At 40.3% G+C, this 19,979-nt stretch overlaps 1 protein-coding gene across 3 annotated transcripts in view; it reads left to right on the forward strand.

Moving 5' to 3' along the window:
• The window catches only part of reln (reelin), a 108,228-nt gene that overhangs the window by 29,942 nt on the left and 58,307 nt on the right, over window positions 1–19,979 (forward strand). For all 3 annotated transcript variants that reach the window (XM_026245757.1, XM_026245758.1, XM_026245760.1), the window contains exons 4-5: window positions 12,378–12,448; window positions 19,479–19,511. In XM_026245757.1, the coding sequence (XP_026101542.1) occupies window positions 12,378–12,448; window positions 19,479–19,511 (104 nt within the window). The remainder of the gene's footprint in view (window positions 1–12,377; window positions 12,449–19,478; window positions 19,512–19,979) is intronic.

The following is a 19,979-nucleotide window of genomic DNA, read 5'->3' on the forward strand; positions in this document are numbered from 1 at the left end:
GATGTAATGTGAGTGAACTGGGGTGATAAAATGATCGGCTGAAGTAGTAAAGAATGACAAAGATGGATAAGGACAGTTTGAAAAAACAAATGATACAAAGATAGTTTCCATTGTTTAAATGTGGAAGCTCAAACACAACGAGCTCGAGAACCACCGAACATTTATTTAACTGTCAGCCGTAGCCTGTGAATCTCACAGACACCAACTGTGGCATTACCTGCATGATACATAAATATTTTCCTAAATGATGTACAGATGGTATGCAGTCCTTTGTGAAAAAGAAGACCACTTATTTGTGTTGAATAAGCAATTCAAATACTAAAATTAAATATTTTTAATAGTGTACTTGCATGTTATATAATATTAATGGAATATGTTTCCATGGCTGTGGGGAGTCCTTTAAATAGCACCAGACGACATGAATTTGAGAAAAGGTCTATGATGACTAGAACAGCAGTAAAGCCATTGGACAAAGGTAGGTCTGTGATGAAGTCAATGGAGAGATTGGACCATTGACGTTGTGGGATGGGCAGAGGTTGGAGGAATCCTGAAGGTAACTCGTTGGGGGTCTTGGATTGGGCACAGACTTGACATGCTTTAACATAGGTAGTGACTTCCTAAGACACTGAGGGCCACCAGAATTAGTTCTGTTGTAAGTACAGTGTAAACCTGACCTTCAGGGCATTGAATGCTTGGGTGGCTTCCTCAGTCCGCTTCAATTTTGAAGGCTTGCCGTTAAGCAGAGATGTCAGAGGTGAAGCAACCATACTGTAATTCCTGATGAATTGTCTGTAAAAATTTGCCATTCCCAGAAATCTTTGAAGCTCTTTAATTGTGTTTGACTGGGGCCATTCTCTGACTGCCTTGACCTTGGATTCATTCATCTTTACTCCTTGATGACTGATATGGTAATGTAGGAATGATGTCTGTGTGACATGAAACTCACATTTTTCTGCTTTGACATACAACTGGTTCTCTAGAAGTCGAGTGAGAATGGTCCTGACATGGTTGATATGTTCCTTCTCAGAATTAGAGTAAATCAAGATGTCTGCAACGTAGGCTATTACATACTGATTCAAGAGGTCTTGGAAAATCTCATTGATGAATGACTGGAATACAGCTGGAGCATTAGCAAGTCCATACGGTATGACCTGATACTCATAGTTTTCCATTCATCGCCCTTGTTAATTCTGATCAAGTAATATGCACTTTGTAGGTCGAGCTTGGTATAGCTTGTCGCCTCGCGGAGCTGTTCTAGGGCTGAAGGAACCAATTGCAGGGGGTATCAGAACTTGACTGTGACATTATTAAGTCCTCTATAATCAATACAAGGCCTTAATCCTCCATCGTTCTTTTCGACAAAGAAAAACCCTGCTGCAGCTGGAGACTTGAAAGGCCAAATGAATCCTGAGCTTAAGACCTCTTTGATATATTGCTTCATAGCTTGGGTTTCAGTTCTGGACAAAGGGTAAATTCTACTCTTGGGAAGCATTGCATTGGGGAGTAGGTCACTTGTACAGTCCCAGGGGTGGTGAGGTGGTAATCCCATAGCCTTAGTTTTATTAAAGACCTCCCAAGTCATCATAACAATATATATATAGATAACATATCAAATGTTGAAAGGGAAACATTTTGAAATGTCATGCCAAAACTTTTTTGGATTTCATGAGAGCTACACATTCTAAAAAAGTTGGGACAGGTAGCAATAAGAGGTAGCAATATAAGGAACAGTTGGAGGACCAATTTCCACTTATTAGGTCAATTGGCAACATGATTGGGTATAAACTAGCCTCTCAATTCCTCCAATGCTGCAGAGAAAAATAGTGGAGCAATATAAGAAAGGAGTTTGTCAGAGAAAAATTGCAAAGAGTTTGAAGTTATAATCATCTACAGTGCATAATATCATCCAAAGATTCAGAGAATCTGGAACAATCTCTGTGTGTAATGGTCAAGGCCGGAAAACCATATTGGATGCCTGGGATCTTTGGCTCATAGACGGCACTGCATCACATACAGGAATTCTACTGTAATGGAAATCACAACATGGGCTCAGGAATACTTCCAGAAAACATTGTTGGTGAACACGATCCACCACTGGATTTACCCATTCACCGTTGCCTGCTAAAACTCTATAGGTCAAAAAAGAAGCCATATCTAAACATGATCCAGAAGCGCAGACATTTTCTCTGGACCAAAGCTCATTTAAAATGGACTGTGGCAAAGTGGAATCAAAATTTTAAAACGCCATGTCATCCGGACTAAAGAGGACAAGGACAACCCAAGTTGTTATGAGCGCTCAGTTCAGAAGCCTGTATCTCTGATGGTATGGTGTTGCATGAGTGTGCGTGGCATGGGCATCTTACACATCTGGAAATATACCATCAATGCTGAACGATATATCCAAGTTCTAGAACAATGTATGCCCCCCTCCAGACGTCGTCTCTTTCAGGGAAGACCTTGCATTTTCCAACATGACAATGCCAGACCACATATTGCATCAATTACAACATCATGCCTGTGTTGGAGGATCTGGATACTGAAATGCCCAGCCTGCAGTCCAAATCTTTCACCCATTGAAAACATTTGGTGCATCATAAAGAGGAAGATGTGACAAAGAAGACCTAAGACAGTAACTAGAAGCCTGTATTAGACAAGAATGGGACAACATTCCTATTCCTAAACTTGAGCAGCTTGTCTCCTCAGTCCCCAGACGTTTGCAGACTGTTATAGAAAGAAGAGGAGATGTCACACAGTGGTAAACATGGCCTTGTCCCAACTTTTTTGAGATGTTTTGATGCCATGAAATTAAATTTTTCCCTTCAAATGATTCATTTTCTCAGTTTAAACATTTGATATGTCATCTGTGTTGTATTCTGAATAAAATATTGAAATTTGAAACTTCCACATCATTGCATTCTGTTTTTAATCACAATTTGTACAGCGCCCCAACTTTTTTGGAATCAGGTTTGTATTAACCTCTTAGCCAGCACCCCGACACCCTCATCCCGAAAACCCATAAACTCGCACGTGTCGTTGTTTATAAATAGATTAAATGAAATGGGACAAGTTTAATCTTGACAAACTATGTATCTTTATAAAGATCTATGCCTCAAGCATCGACGACAGATCGCTGTTTTTCAATGGAAAGCTTATAAAGACAGCATTTGCTACATTTGTGTAAGCAGTACACATACAAACATGAACAATGGAAACGCTGTATATACCAGATCCGTCGTAATAATGAGTCATAAACATTCACAGCTGTAAATCCCGGTTTAGTTAGAAAGGTAAGGGTCCACTGAACAACATCTCATGGAGTACGTTTAGTCCAACAAAGCAATAACGTTGTAATATGGATCATAATTCCTTTGTTTACATTTCAGTTCTTCAGCGACAGAACTGTTTGTGTCTGTTATGGAATAACTCATGGTCGGAAACTGTGTCTTGCAGCATACAGTATCACAAACAGAATGAGACGATCCACTGGAAAAAAGAGTGAATGAAAGATAAGTATTGTATATTTTAATTTTGGCGCTCCCTCCTGACGGGTCGTGCTACACTCTGACGCACCTGGCAGCTGATGGAGGCAGAACTTATAGCAATCGCCTTTTTCTTTGTTTGTTTTATTTTTCAACAGTTTTTATATAAGTGAGAGTGTGTTTTATGTTGAATGTGAATATATCTGCATGATTACCATCTGTTTGAGTGCAAATCAGCCCGAATCAGCTCGCTATTACTGCAGGATTACGGCTATCAAAGTGAACGTGCTCAAATAAATCACTTATATGATGTCTAAGTTTCTGTCTAGTGTTTTATAATTGAAAAAAAAAAACTATGCAGTGGTATGTTTACTGACTAAATAGTTTGTAGAAGCCTTCAATACTATTGGGAAATATATTTTCTTATATTTGGGGGGTGGGGGGTCTAGACATAGTCTCAGAAAAATATTTGCAGGAGTCTCATTTTTCATGATATCTTATTCAGATTTGAAATAGAAACTCATGAGACATGTGGCTTTCAACCCATTACTTTTCTAGACTGCTCCAGGATTCATTTCATGTATTTTTATATCAAATACAAAGTCCAAAAATGATAAGTTTCCTCCTTTACAAATTAACTCTGCCTGTAAGTCAATGTAGAGACTCTTCTGAGAAACAGCTTTTAAAGAAACATCATTCCATTCACTCTGAGCAGCAAGGGTTCTAAACAAGATGGCGTACTCAGCGGCTGTACTGTTACCTTGTGATAATTTCAGAAGCTGGGTTGATATATCCTTGCCCACTGCGGGATATTCAAACACTTCTTGCAGTTTTTGAATGAAGTAATCAAGCAATCTTTGTAATCACATATCCGTTTCCCAAACAGCCGCAGCCAAGTCGATTGCCTTGCCAGATAACAAAGTCATCATGAAAGCACACTTCTTGTCAGAGTTAAATTTGTCTTCCTGGTTATCAAAGTAAATCTTTACTTGCCGAACAAAGCCTCTATACATTGATCCGCAGATCCATCGAGTTTATCAGGTAATGCAAAACACCACCTTCGGCATGGTTGATGGAAGAGACTGGATGTAGTTACTCAGGTGCTCATTGACGGACTGGAGTTTAGCCAACTAATCTTGGTAACCCTTTAATACCTCAGTTCGTAACTTCCGCTGGATTCAGTTGAGGCAAAGTATTCTGTAACAAGGAAGCTGAGGCAGTATTAGAATCCATTTGCAGACGTTTATTAGGGAAAGATCTTCGAGACAGAGTCGTTAAACCAGGCAGAGAGTCAGTACCATAATGGCATTCTGATCTTTCAACATACACAAGTGGAATCAAAAAGGCAGAGATGAGTAGGCAGGCGAATGGGTCAAACACAAACATCAGTCCAATCAGGCAATAAATCCAATGGGGCAATCCAAGAACCAAGAACGTTAAAACAGGCAGAATCATACCCAAACAGGCAGTCAGAATAGTCAATGGAAAAATGCTTGGTAGGGCAGGTAAACTGGTAATACTTCGTGAGGGGAAAACTCTCAGACTCGTGTTAAATATGGTCTAAACAGGACATTACTGTAGAAGCAGAGGGAGCGGTGCACAGTCAGTACTCAGGTGAGGGCTCCCTCTGCTGGTGTGGCGTTACAGCTTATTTTGTTGTCGACTAACATACTAAAGCACATTTAAAGCACTTGTTAAAATTTTAAATGTCATGTTCTTCAGTACTGAATTTCATGTTAATAGATTTTAAATGTACTTAATTGCAAACGTGTAAATAGAAAAATAATACATGGCATTCAAGTTTCAGTAGAAATGACCATATATGCTTCTCAGAACATTTAGCAGTAACTTTAACCAATAAAAGCAATTAAGAAATTACATAAAGATGTACTGAGCGAGGGGGGGGGCACCTTAAAGTTCAGCTAAATTAATCAAGTTCAGCTTGAATTTAATATATTTTCATTCAATTGTAAATAGCATGCAATTACCTGTCCAAAACATATCAACAAAAAAACATTAAAGCATTAAGGATCTGGATGCCTCTTCAGTGTCCAGTGATACTAGATGTTTGGACAATCGCTGATGCAGTTAGAAGGAGCTAATGATGAGCTGTGTGTGCTTGACCTCAGATCTGCTGGATGAACTGTGTCCAGAATAAATCACTGAACCTCATGTTATCTGTAGAGAGTGAGGTCACAGTCACACATTACAGTCCCTTCAGATGCCAGATGATGTCAGACTGCCTTAATGCTCTTGTTTGTAATTAGCTCTTAACTGTTGTCAAGGTCACTTCATTTTCACCTTTACTTAAATGAATCGCAGTGACCCAGTATAATGAGCAGGTAATTTGCCAACAGCTCCCTGGAAGCCTCCTCAAAACGCTCATTAAATCTGCATGTGCCGAGGGAGAGCTCTCAACAACAAACGCTTCCTCGCTCTCTATTCATTCCACAACACACCGTAATTTGATCAACGCAGGCGGTTAGACTCTCACGTCTTTCAGACAAAATAAGATAAGAGGAGAGAAAAGCAGGCTAAATATTATTTTGCCTTGTGCTGATTGATTACTCGTCAGCCGTCGCAGCTGGAGCTCAACAAGAGAGATCAATCAGCCAATTAAACCATTATTTTAAAGGCTAAACCCAAATGTGCAAAATGAGCATTTGGAACAGGCGGCAACACTGGTTGTAATTCCTGTTATTAATCATGATTAGAGAGCAGTGTGTTGTTGTGCTGAGTTTGAGCTCTCAGCAGCAGAAGTGTGTGTGTGATCCACACGTGTGTGACGGGCCGCTGTCACTCAGGGACTGGGCTGGGGTCAGCTGTCAGCGGGGGCTGTACGGCCCGTTTGTGAGGAGAGCGATGTGTGATCACGTGAGAATCCCAACAGCATAACAACCCGTTTCCAGAAACCTCTAGCAGCACAGACTGACATGCTGTCACGTATATATTCCTGTGTGTGTCTGTGTGCAGAATAGTGAATATGGAATAGATTAGGGCTGGGCGATAAATGTAATCATATTGATTTCCTGCATTGTTTCAGTGATATGCACTTTATCTCCAGAGCTGCTCTGAGAGTCACTTCAGCAGCTTTGTAATGTTTACTTTACATTTTGTTAAATAACTACTTCCATTTGTGTCCCAGCATAACAATCATACAAGGCCATGCATTTTTTTATCCATGTTTTAATCTATAAAGTACGGTTGTGCAGCATCTTCTTTGACTAAATAAAAATTAAATGTTTTGTTATAAATTAATTGTTATATTTTGTACTGTTATAATATTTTTGGCCATGTCACCCAGACCTAAATAGACTCTTATTGCTGGTGACAGCTTTAAAACATACTTAAGACTGTGTGCACATGGGCACATATGCATTATAATGTACTAAATTGTATATGTGTAAGCAATAATAATTGAATAAAAACAATGTTATTTCACAGTTGATGTACAACTAGAGAGGTGGATAAAGTGCTTTTTTATGAGCTTTTCATTCCCCTGTTCTTCTTCTCTCTAGCTTTGATGTGTGTTCAGTCTGTTAGTTCTCACTGCAATGAAAATCCAAATCAATCTTGCAGTGAAGTTACTGTGCAAAACTGCACTTGAATGGAAAACACTGTCACTATCAGAACAAGCTCAAACAGTGCATCTTCCGTGACTAGTCAAAGCAGACCTGACGTGTTCATTAGCAGTTAGTCTAGTCTTTGTAACTATTCGAGTGAATAGCTGATCCTCTCTGATGCGCCACAGGTCTTCAGCGCTTCATATACATGTTTGCTTGTTTTATCAGCTTGGTCATGCAGTGTTCATTTATTCATCATGAATTCATTAGCGTTCCTGTAGTTTGAACAGTAGATGCAGTAGATCAGTAGTACAATAATCTCAGCCTAAATTAAAGTGATTCTACGGAAGACGTGGGCCCCGTCTACAAAGAAACGCATTTCTGTGAATACACGCACATTTTTTATTGGTGTGTTTCGTCCACACGGATCCGGCATTTTCGGAAGGTGAAAGCACTATTTTTTTAAACCAGGCCCCACAGTGGATAAATATGAAAACAATGTGTCTTTTTTGTGGACAGCGAATCTGTATATCTCTGTATCTCTGTGGCAGAATTGCAGCGCCACATGCTGGTCTGGCATGTATACTACATCGTTTTGTGGTTTCGTGTGGATGCAGGTTTTTCTTGAGACGAGGAAAAAAACAAGATCGGATTGGGGTAAGCCCCGGCTTCGTGTGGACGTAGCCTTGGATAAAACCACTCCATTCATACGAATTACTCTTACGATGTCCTTTTGTACTTGGTTTTGGATTTGCGTTAAAGGATTGGATTGCACAATGAATTTTAATGGAGGTGCAGAATGATGGCAGTATCAGAAATCTTCATTTGTGCTTGAAGTGACATGAGGGTTAGTGAATGATGTTTTATAGTCTTGTTTTGTATTGCACTGCTGTAGAATATACATGCATCAATACAAGCATTTAAATCTACAGATATCACATCACATGACACATTAACATTGTGTGAGTCAAGACGATAATGCAGTCAGAGATACACTTTTTGTCTGGACTGATTGATTCTGACATGCAGTCCTTAAGTTGTTTTTGTGTGCAGGAGAATCTTGTCTCTCTGTCTCTACACCTTCTTCTTCACCAAAGCATGATGTCCTCAGATCTCCAGCTGGCCATCTGTGAGAGGAATACATGTACTGAATCAGTCTGACCGCTGATACTCGCCCGCTCGTACACTCAAATCAAGTATGCAGCAGGACATATTAAACTAACACATCAGATCAGTCAGATGTCCTTGTGGCTGGTTGTCTGTTCTGTACATGAAGTTAAGCATCTTTTGAAGCCAAAGTTAAATTAAATTTGATCGATCACAGTCAGAAATTATGTCCATATCTGAAACCTTGAACACACTTCAAAAGCTGTGTTAAACATTCATCTCCAGAGTTTCACAGTGTTTCACAGTGGAAGCTGCTCACAATACAGTAAACAAGGCTGTTTTAAATGTGTTATACCAGACCAAACATGTATGAAAATAACTACACATATTTTTATCTTCTTTGACACCAGACTTTGTGTGAGTAAGAGCATTAAACATATTAAATGAAGCACATTACTGCGTGTTTTTCCTCTAACGTTGCCATATTAGCGAACAAGCCGTCTGGGACTGGTTTCATAAATATTGAAGTGCTTTGCTCCAACATAACCTCCTGCTCTTCATTATGCTCAATGTTTTATTCATAAATCCCATTTCCAAATTTGTCTTTACCAAGCCCTGAAAGATGAATGTGATTTTGTTGTTTTTGCTGTCTCCCCACACCCCCCACACACAACCTCAACATCTCTCCCTTTTGCAGTTTGTTATTTATTCATGAGATGTTTTTTGGTTATTCATGAGAGCAGAAGCATAAATGCCTCACAGCCATAAATGCTTTCGGTGTCAGAGACTGAATCTGAAACAACAGTCCAGCAAAACTCATTCTGCTGACTTCATCCCAAAATGTGCTTTCTTAATCAAGCAATATTTCGTAGTAAATTAAAACAGTGTAATGTTTATAAGCTTCATATTCCTCTTTAGAGTTTAAGTGATTCTGCACGTGCTGATTAGCTTGTTCTAGGGTTTGGTTTGGGTTAGTTCTAAACTCATGACACTGTTAAGATTTTTTTTTACCTGCTTTGACTTAGTTTATGAATGTATATTAATATGTTTGGTGGCAGTGGTGAACCATCCTTCTGCCACCCCTAAATCATTCTTTTCCTATTTTATACAAATGCATATATATAAATTATTCAGGGCAACAGGAACAGGTTAAGAAAAGCCGAGAGCTCTGGCGACCAGGCCAGGGATGGAGGCAGGGATCTGGCAAGTAACAGTAGAGATGAAGGAGCTAGGAGCCAAGGTGGAGCCACTGGGTCCATGGGCTGAGGAGGCTGGAGGTGGAGGGGAGGGATGCTCCAGCCCCGGTGACGATGGAGACTGGCAGACCCACGGGGCTTGCACCATAATAATGATGGGCTGAGGGCAAGCATGAGGGGTTGCCAGATGATAACGGTGGAGGAGCAGGAGCAGACCGGTGGGTGGGCATTCGTGAGCCTCCGGGATCTCAGGGCTGCCCTCCGGGATCAAAGCCCACTCCTGGCTAGACTCAGGGACAGACTCTATCTCCTGGCTGTACTGGGAAATGGGAGCCCACTCTGGGCTGGATGTGGGGACAGGAGATGAAGGAGGGCTGGACAGCACCAGCAGCGATGAAGGAGTGTGGAGAGGGGGCAACTCAGCCTCCAGATCTGTTTCCTAGTCTATTACGTCCCCCTCTAAGTCCAGCAGTCCCAGGTGCACTATCAGCTCACCTTCAGCTGGCTCTTAAACCTGGTCTGAAGGGTTGTGTTCTGCCTCTGGAGCAATCCTCCGTTCAGTTGCTCAGCATTACGCTGGCTCGTCAATCACGGGGGGAATGGGCTCTCCATCATCATTGGGCTTGGGCGTTCACTTGGCTCAGCGAGGAGATGTGGTCAGTAGTGGAACCGTCTGGGTCTGATCCATTTCTCGCCAGTGTCCACTCCACAAAGGCAGTGAAATTAGCTTGAAGACCCTCCTCAGATGACGGTGCTCTGCAAGCTGTGTTCGAACTGACATCATAAAATGCACAGAGTGTGTTTTGGGTCGCTGGTGAGACTCACGAGGACCAGGAACAGCCTGGTGTGGCCTTCCAGTGATCGCTCCCCCTGCTCAAGTGCTTGTAAGCACTTCGTCTTGGCGCAGTAATATCTTCACTCGTGAAAAATCCTCTCACCGGCCCCTGCTCCCTCTAGTGAAGATATTACACTTGCCATGGTATTCCGCCACACAATATAGTTATCCATTTTACACGCTTAGAAAAGCACAACGTTTTGTTTTGTGTTACCGTCCTAGGTCGAGTTACACTACGCGAGTAACTGTATTTAAATAGGGAAAACGTGGAGGTGTTTGATAGCTTCTCTGCTTGGCCCGTATTGAATGAATGGACTAAGCTAAGTGCTTTCAAAGTGTCACCACGCGCCAAAGTGATCGAGTGCACGCACTGAGACGAGAGAGGTATGTATCAACTCGTCTTAGTTAAGGGAAAAACATAGTTTAATATGAAAACACGGTGGAGTATCCCTTTAAGAAACGGGCTAAATGACGTAATTAAGAGGACATAGCTGAATCAAATGGGACAAAATAGGAACAGGAACTACCAAATTAGGGCATAAAAGACTTGAAAACTAGGTCAAGAGAAGCACATGGGGGGGGGGGGCATAACAAAACAGGTCCAAAATCCTAACACCATCATCTGTTTCAGTATATATACCTAAATCTATCTAATATGTAATTATGTGATGCTCGAAGTGGAATCACCAGCATTGCTGTCAGTAAGCTAAAGATTATATGAATTTGCTCTCAATCATCAGACATAAAGATGCAATAAAGTCTGAAAGCAGTTTTAAGAGGGGGATCTTCATAAACCAGAACCTGAACACAACTGTCTCAGATTTCAGACACTGCTTCTGTTGATTTGTCTCTGGCTGTGTCCCAATATCCCCATTATGTATTTTAGCCCTCATATTTGCCTTGGTTTTTCATCAGGTATGTTCATAGATTTAAGTAATTATAACTTTTTTTCTGTTAATCGAAGCAGCATGATCCACTTGCTCTCAGTAATACTCTCTGTGATTCATCCATAAATGGACCAAGGAATCAGTGAAATTATGAAATGTAAAAGTGTAAAACAAGGTTCTGTAGCAGATAGCAAGTCACCAGCAGTCTTACATGTGGTTAATGGAGCTACAGCTCTTTGACCTGAAAGCAAACAGCTATTCATGTCTGTAGAGCGAAGGAAAGCAGCACAAAACCTCCATCAGTGAATGCTGTAGAGCGTCTGTGAGGTCACAGAACACAGGAGACTGAACTGTAGGAGCCGCTGGAGGTCTTTATCAGAGATGAGGTGAGATGTTGAGTGAGGAGGCTGTGAAAGCCCACAGTGTCTCTCTCTCTCTCTCTCTCTCTGTGTGTGTGTGTGTGTGTGGGCATGTTTTTGTGACATATCAGGACACAACTCTGTATAATGACATGGGTATGACACAGGTATTACAAGGAGAGGGTGACTTATGAGGACATAACCCATGTCCCCATTTATCAAAACACTTATAAATCATACAGAATGAGTTTTTTTGAGAAAGTAAAAATGCACAAAGTTTCCTGTGAGGGTTAGGGTTAGGGTTAGGGTTGGTGAAGGGCCATAGAATATACAGTTTCTACAGAATAAAAACCATTACACCTATGGGATGAACACACTTTACACAAAAACAAACGTGTGTGTGTGTGTGTGTGTGTGTGTGTGTGTGTGGACCCCGGGTCTATAGAGCTGCTATTAATACACTCCACTATGGCTGAATTATGTCCACATGCTCTGCTTGCAAATTATTAATGCTTTAATAAAGCACAATAAAAATTCAAAACTGGTGACAATCACAAAGGTGAAAGAATCAACACCGGCCAATTTCAGAAACAAAGCTTTCATAACTTCATGTGAATGTTAGCAAAACTTTTTTAGAATATATTTTTGTCAGTCTTGAAGCGTAAGTATAAATCGACCCGTACCCCTGTTTATGGCAATGCAATGAGACCGCTGTCTATAAAGATGCTGCTTGCAGCTCATAAAGCCTCCTCCTTCTCCCGACCTCTTGACCTCTGATTGCTGTCTCTGACATGAAAACCTACAGCCAGATTTCAGTCCCCCTCCAGAACTTCCATCCAGCAGAAACACTTCATCTTCTTTTAGGTAATGGGCAAGTTATTGCTCTCCTCTCCTTCTGCCGGCTGATGCTCTGTAATATTTCTCTCTTTCTCTCTGTCTGTTGTCCCTCAGGGCCACAGCGACGCACCGAGGACAGATCATCTTCAAGGACGCTCTGGCGCAGCAGCTCTGTGAGCAGGGAGGTGAGGAGCATCTCTGATCCATAAACTTCAGATGGGTGTTAGAGAAATGACAGAAAAACTAAATATACACCAGGTGCAGCACATCATCTACCAGAACAGAACACACATGCATTCTTAGGCCCCGATTGGACAGAATGCGTGTTTCAGGTTTATAAATGTAAGGCTCACCACACTGACTTTTTTATTTAGAAAAGAGCAGTGAGCAGTGCAATGTTTTTTTGGTCACTATGCAGCCACCGAATCATCTGTCCTGTCAGTATAATCAAGGATTATAGCACGAGAGCTCTACATTTTTTGGTTTGCTGTTAAGTAAACTGTCATAAAATACAGCTCTGGGTAAACCGTGACAGCCACCACAAGTTCCTCCTTCTTCCTTCATAACAACGGAAGGCCGCCTCTCCTTTCATTCGATTGGGCAATAAAACAAAAATAAAAAAACGTGAATGGTGTTGGGCGCTCTTCTGCTCAGATTAGATTAGATTTTTTATTTTTTTTATTTCAGGCACTCAGAGCGCTCCTACCAAAACAGGAGGCACAGCAGGTGGCTAAAACATGATGTGCGTGGTGCGCATTAACAACGTGCAAGACACGGCCAATAGAAAACAATTTAAATAAGGCACCTCTCACTACAAAAAACATGTTCTGTCTGATCGGGCCTAATGCAGTTACAGTAAAGGTTGAATAGTATGAATGTTGTGCTCACCTGGCGGTCCACCTATACTGACTAACTTACCCTATACTTACTCAAATCTGAATACTTACTAAAAAACTTAAATCTGTCCAGTTGTATGTGGAAAGACAATTGAAGCAAATGTTCAACCTGTCAAGCACTCTACTGAATAACACACAATATAAGGACATGAAAGTTTTTCCAGCACTTACATATGAAGATTTTAAAGAAATCCATTTCAAGTTTGAAGGGCTTAAAGCTTTGAGTGGTTAAAGGAATTATAAATATCCCAGCAGGACTGAAGATGTGAAATAGAGAAATGGGGCGAATCTCCGTCAGTGATGAGACATGAGCAGATTAACAAGAGAAGATCTGAGACTAGAGCCGCTGAAGCTTTAAGAAAGTGAGCGAGGACGGCGCAGACATTTGACTGGTTGATAATGTTTGAGAGCGGTGTGTGCAGATGTAAGGTTAAAGGTTAGCAAGACTACAACCAGTGAATAGAGAGTATTTGAGCAGTGCTGTGGCCTCTTCTCCAGAGACAGACAAAACCAGCTCTGAGATGAGTAACACTGAAGCATTCAAAGCAAAAACTCTTATTTAAACATCAGCTAGAACACAACAGTACTAGAGAAAAATCAGAGAGTCATACTAAAATACACCAGTGTTAGTCTATGTAGTGTATGTCACTTCGTTTAGGGGGAAGTCATGGCTTAATGGTTAGAGACTTGGATTTATAATCCAAAGATTGTGAGTTTGAGTCTCGTGCCGGCAGGGATTGTAGCTCTCTCCACCTTCAAAACCACGAGTGAGGTGCCCTTGATCAACACTTTATTACAGTGTAATTACACCATTATTATTGAGGACTATTTTGTCTTTACCTTGTACTGTACATACTTTATGGTTAAGGTTAAGGTTTGGTTTAGAGTTAGTTGCATGTAATAATACTAATTTACTGTAGTTACTATAATAAGAGCATGCAACAAGTGTAACAAGGAACGATGTAAAATAAAGTGTTACGTACACTTTATCATAAGAGTTCTTTTTATTATGTAATAACTGTGTTTATAAAAGCAATTGGGATGACAGCAGTCTAAGTGTGGATACTGTGCATCAAATTAAAATATGTAAGTAGTTTGAGAGTTTAGAGAGACTTGTTTGTAGTGGTTCATGTTAAGATCTATGACACTGATTTCTGTGGTATTGATTCTGACTGATGGATATCAGGCACAGCTGAATGCAAAATGTTAAAAACCTTACACACTAAAAGCAAATTTCATCATTTAACAGACTCTGAGCTCAGAGTAGGTCTGTGATGATAGCTTTATATTTATTGTTATGGAAAAAAATAATGGTTTGTACCTCTGAAACCAGACTGTTGCATTTTATTACCCACTGTTTACCATTAGTTTCCTTGCAGAAAGAGACAAATCATCAAGTGTATGAAAGTGGAACGAACCAGAAGTCTGGCTGAAATTAATTAACAAATGCCAGCATGTATCCAGGGATAAACAGACGTGAAAGACTATCAGAGTAGTGTAACTTCACTGAGAGAGAGAGAGAGAGAGCTGCAGATGATGCTAGTACATCAAAGAGTGATATCTGTGACAGGTCAGGATGAGGAAAGGCGACCAGAGAACTCTGCAATTTCCAGCAGCTCCATAAATTAGTGCTTTATGGGACACGCTGGACTCGTATCCCTGTGGATTGATTATCGAAAAGAGACTATAACTCACGGGGGGCGATCAGTGTTGGGCAGAGGAGAGGAGGACGATCAGAAGCAGAGCAGATCTACGACAGCAGACGTGCGGCCTCTAGATGGAGAGACGCGCTAAAGATGAAAGATGTGTCTCTGGGAAATACTGTCCTGTGCCTCAGACACCCAGACACTTAATAACACCCAGTGCCAACTTTCATCTGAATGTCCTGCTTTGCATTAAGAAGTTGGAGAATGAACCGGACCGCTCCAAATCTGCAGCCGAGGCTCATGGGAAGCACGGGCTGTTAAACTGTCAGTGTAAGCCAGTCGCATTAGCACAGATCTACAGGAAGAGCGCCGGAAGTCATTAAGTTCTTAAGAAAGCGATCGAGGATTAAACTAAGCCTGAAATGAGTGTGACTGTCTGTGTGTGAACGGCAGAGAACGAGAGCACAGACAAAGATCATGTGCAGGGAGAGATTATTACACTCATTGTGTGTGTGTGTGTGTGTGTGTGTGTGTTTGTATAGAGCTTAATACAATAAAGATGGTGTCAAAGCAGATTTAAAGTGTTAAACTGGAAAATAGTAAAGCAAACAAAATTCAGTTCTGCTAAAGAAGCTGGTTCCCATGGTCTTGGCCGATTTGATGTTGAGGTGATGAGGTCATGGCAGCCCTGATCTCTGAGGCACATCTAGTTGACATGGTCTCCGCTGACAGGGCTGTAGATGCTGATTCACATCTGATCTGGATACAGACTGAATCTGGTGGCTACAATGACCCCGGAATAAGACTGAAAGAGAATAATATTAGCGTAAATGCCATTCTTCTTTCGATGTAGTGAGTACATCATATGTAATGGGAAGTGTTCCAGTTCTGGCTAACCTAATTATTGCAGTCTAAAAATCCTTCAGTGGATTTGAATTATGGAAATGTGATAGTGTGTTATGTGTAAGCCAGGATAAAGAGATGGGTCTTTAATCTAGATTTAAACTTGAGTGTCTGCCTCCAGAACAATGTTAGGTAGGTTATTCCAGAGGTTGGGCAATAAATAGGAAAAGGATCTGCCGCCCGCAGTTGATTTTGATATTCTAGGTATTATCAAATGGCCAGAGTTTTGAGAATGCAGAAGACACGAAGGACTATAATGCGATATGAGTTGAGGAGCTAAACCATTTGGGGCTTATAAGTAATTAGCATGATTTTAAAATGTATTTGTTGTTCAGTGGGGAGCCAGTGCAGTGTGGACAGAACTAATACAGGATTAATAAGCGTGTCCTTCCTAGTTCTTGTGAGAACTCTAGCTGCTGCGTTTGAGCTCATGAACGTATGAATGAATGTTTCTGTATTTGACATTGGAGCATAGGTCATAATGTAAAAATGTGTTTTTATAATTGCTAAAAAGGTGGTTTTCAGTGGAAAGATTGCTATCAAATATCACACCTAGATTTCAAACTGCTGATGAGGAATCAACAGAGTAGCCATCAAGTGTTAGACAGTGTTTTAGGTTATTACATGAAGAGGCTTTTGGTCCAATAATTCAAACCTGTGTTTTTTTTTTTTTTTGTTTTTTTTTTTGTTAGATGGAATGGACCTTTTTCATAAGACTGTGATTACGTGTTTAATGGTCATCAGCATCGGAAATCCTTTTTTTAATTTTTTTTTATGTTTGTACATTTATAACACTATTCTTTGTAAATCTTTGTAAATGCAGTCTATTGGATGGATGGTGAAATTGACATCGTTGTCTCCTCTGTCTGCCTTTATCAGTGTCTCTCAATTTTTTTCCTTTATTGAAAGTCATGAAAAAACTGTTGTAGAGTTTTTCTTTTGCTATTTGTCCAAATGGGAATGCAAGAAATATATTTGTGGTACTCTCCCATTCACTACTCTTCAAGTTAACCCAAGTATGATGACTATACTGCTGAGAAAGGTCCATATGGTCTAACATGCATGTTGCTTTAGATGATTTAAAATAATTATTTATACATTTCTTCCTGTCTTATAGCAGAGAATGAGTGAAATTGTTCCTATAGTGCACTAACTGATATAATACAGTAGCTCTGTTCTCTCTCTAATAGTATTTTGAAAGGAAAGAAATTCATTGTGTGTGTGTTCATTCAGGGGAAGTGCTGCTTGACATGTTAATAAACAGTGTCAGGATGATAAGAGTGAACATTCACCATGACTGCTGGTAAAATCTGTCTCTTATCCTAACACTTGATAGGGCTTTACTGCTACAGAGGAGGACAGTGAGGAAAGCCAGTCGTCACTCCCTTTACCCAGCATTCATAGCACACTCATTTAACAAAATGCTGTTTAGTTTCCAGCCTGATCTCATGAGAAACACTCTGCAAACGGTTTTCCAAAAGCACAGTTTGTCCTAACCTGCTACAGACAAGACTTAAATACACACAACAAGATCAATAAATATCCAAATATTTTACTTTTAAATCAGCTCACCTTGTTTGGAAGTCAAATCTGATTATAAAGCTCAGACTTTCTGAAGCACTGAACGCTCTGAATGTCCGGTCTGTGTGCTGAATTAATCTTTTAGACTGATTTCTGGGATTTTAACCTCTGGCTTTGGCATTGATGTGGGAAAACCATGCATGACTTATTTAACAAAGACTTGCACTGGCACAGCTGACTGCAAACTATATTCCCGAGTATTATTAACTGATAACCTTTCTCTGTAATCTTGATTTGTCTAAATGAGAGTAACAGTCGCAGTAGCACCACTCAGTGGACGTCTGATCGGAAACATTAGTTTGAACCTGCGATTACATTCAGAACTCAACATGGAGAGTCACATTCACTCAGAGACTTTCACAGTGTGTGTGTGTGTGTGTGTGTGTGTCTCTCTGTGTGTGTGTGTGTGTGTGTGTGTGTCTGTCTCTGTGTGTGTGTGTGTCTCTCTCTGTGTGTGTGTGTGTGTGTGTGTGTGTGTGTGTGTGTGTGTGTGTGCTCTGAAAGAAATAGGTCAGCAAATAAAAAAGTAGCATGGCTGATTTATCATTATAGTGTGATGGATTTTGAGTAAAGATTATCTGAGGATATTCAGGAAAAAGATTTAGTGTACTAAATGATTTTTGGTTTATGGGTACAGTTGAGAAGATAAAAAGGTTTTTCCAAAGAAGATGAAGGTTTCTAAATGTAAAGTTTAATGTGCTAATTATAGCTCGACGTGTCAGAGGCTTTAGATAAGGAAAGACTGCACATCAAGCTCATCTGGGACATTGAGAGAGCCTGCAATGTTCACTAAAGAGTTAAAGTCAGTTATAAATGTATATGTTGTGATGTTTCTCTTCACCTGTGAAATAACATATAGTAACACCAATAAGAGTTAATCATTCATCACACCTGTTAGCATTAGAGGATCACATCCATACATGTCTGGTTGAGTCAAGCCTTTTGTGTTGGCTCCTTTCATACATTTAAATGACTGTGATTTTTATGATCTTCAGAACTGAACATTGATTAAAGTAGCAGGCTTTAGTTCATGTGTGATAATAAGACTTCAGCAGCTTCTGGTGAGCAGGAGGATGATGTGTAAAATCATGGGGAATATATTTTAACTGTATGATGAATATATCTGACTGAATGTCCAGTGTGTTGCACAAAAGTGCTGTCAGAAGTAATGGCGTTCATGTAATTCAGCATAATCTTTGGTTCAGGTATAAGATCTCAGTCACAAACAGACAGCCAGAGAACAGCTGCCAGTCCGATCCTTTCCTCTGGAGCAAGAGTCCGTCAGAATAATTCACTTGACCTATTCAATTCTTTCTGAGCAACAGCTGCTTTAGATCACTCTACGGTTTGTGTGATTAGACTCAATATTTTAGGGTTTGGTTTTATTGCTGGGTTGGTGTTTGTAATGTGAAATATGTTATCTGTCTGTATGGATTACAGTGAAGTTTTAGGATTGCAACATAAGCACAGAACTTTCAAACAGGAACTGATCAAACTAATAAAAGAATCAAAGGAATTATTCCTCAATGACCTTTATTAAAGAAAACATTTAATTCTCCTTGTGAAAATGTGTATAGCAGGCTGTACTTGATTTTTCATAGCTTTGTCACAGGATCCAGACACCACAGACGGAGAGTAGTAGGAGTGTTAAACATTAGTAATATTTTGTTGAAGTAGGAGGTGAAGACTCATGGGAGTGACATTGCCCTAGTTTTTAGATGAAGTACAGAGAAAACCATTTTCTTTAATATAGTCATGAGACACAGATCATTAGTGTCATTAAAGCAAAATAAACCCTGATGAACATCTGTGCTCTCCTCAGCTTCCAGCCATCAATCAAAAACTTCATGATCATTGTAAAATCAGTACAAAGTCCTCCAGCATGAGGCCAATGAGTTCTTCTGGCTTGCAGATACACGGTCAAATGCACAGCACCTGCAGAATTTTTTTTTGACCGATCAGTGATTGAAAATAAGAATATTCCAGAAAGCTGCATAAGTCTTTTAATGTTTGCAGTCTTCTGTGTATTAATTACAAAAGAAGGTCACAATTAAAGAGGTTTGAATGTTCACTCTATATATATATTTATTACCAGACTTTCTCCTTGTGTCTCTGTCTCATTTATTCATGGGATGTGTGCACCGTTAGAAATGTTAGATGTGAAAGATCTGTTTGTTTTGTCTCTACAGCTCCCACTGAATCTCCTCTTCGGCCCAGTCTAGGTGAGTAACACCACACTATAAACCCTAATGTTGTCTTGACTTAAAAAATCAAGTAATGTTGACTAAACATTACTTAAAATTTTGCATTTCGGTCCTGTGACTTAAAAATAATCGGTGACAGAATGGAGAAAAAAACCTTGGGAGAAACCAGGCTCAGTTGGGGTCAGTTCTCCTCTGACCAGACGAAACCAGTAGTTCAATTCCAGACTGCAGCAAAGTCAGATTGTGCAGAAGAATCATCTGTTTCCTGTGGTCTTGTCCTGGTGCTCCTCTGAGTCAAGGTCTTTACAGGGGATCTGTATCTGGGCTCTAGTTGTCCTGGTCTCCGCTGTCTTTCAGGGATGTAGAGGTCCTTTCTAGGTGCTGATCCACCATCTGGTCTGGATACGTACTGGATCCGGGTGACTGCAGTGACCCTCTGATCTGGACACAGACTGGATCTCGTGGCTACGGTGACCTCGGAACAAG

The sequence above is a fragment of the Carassius auratus genome, unplaced genomic scaffold (assembly GCF_003368295.1).
Source record: "Carassius auratus strain Wakin unplaced genomic scaffold, ASM336829v1 scaf_tig00010418, whole genome shotgun sequence".
NCBI lineage: Eukaryota > Metazoa > Chordata > Actinopteri > Cypriniformes > Cyprinidae > Carassius > Carassius auratus.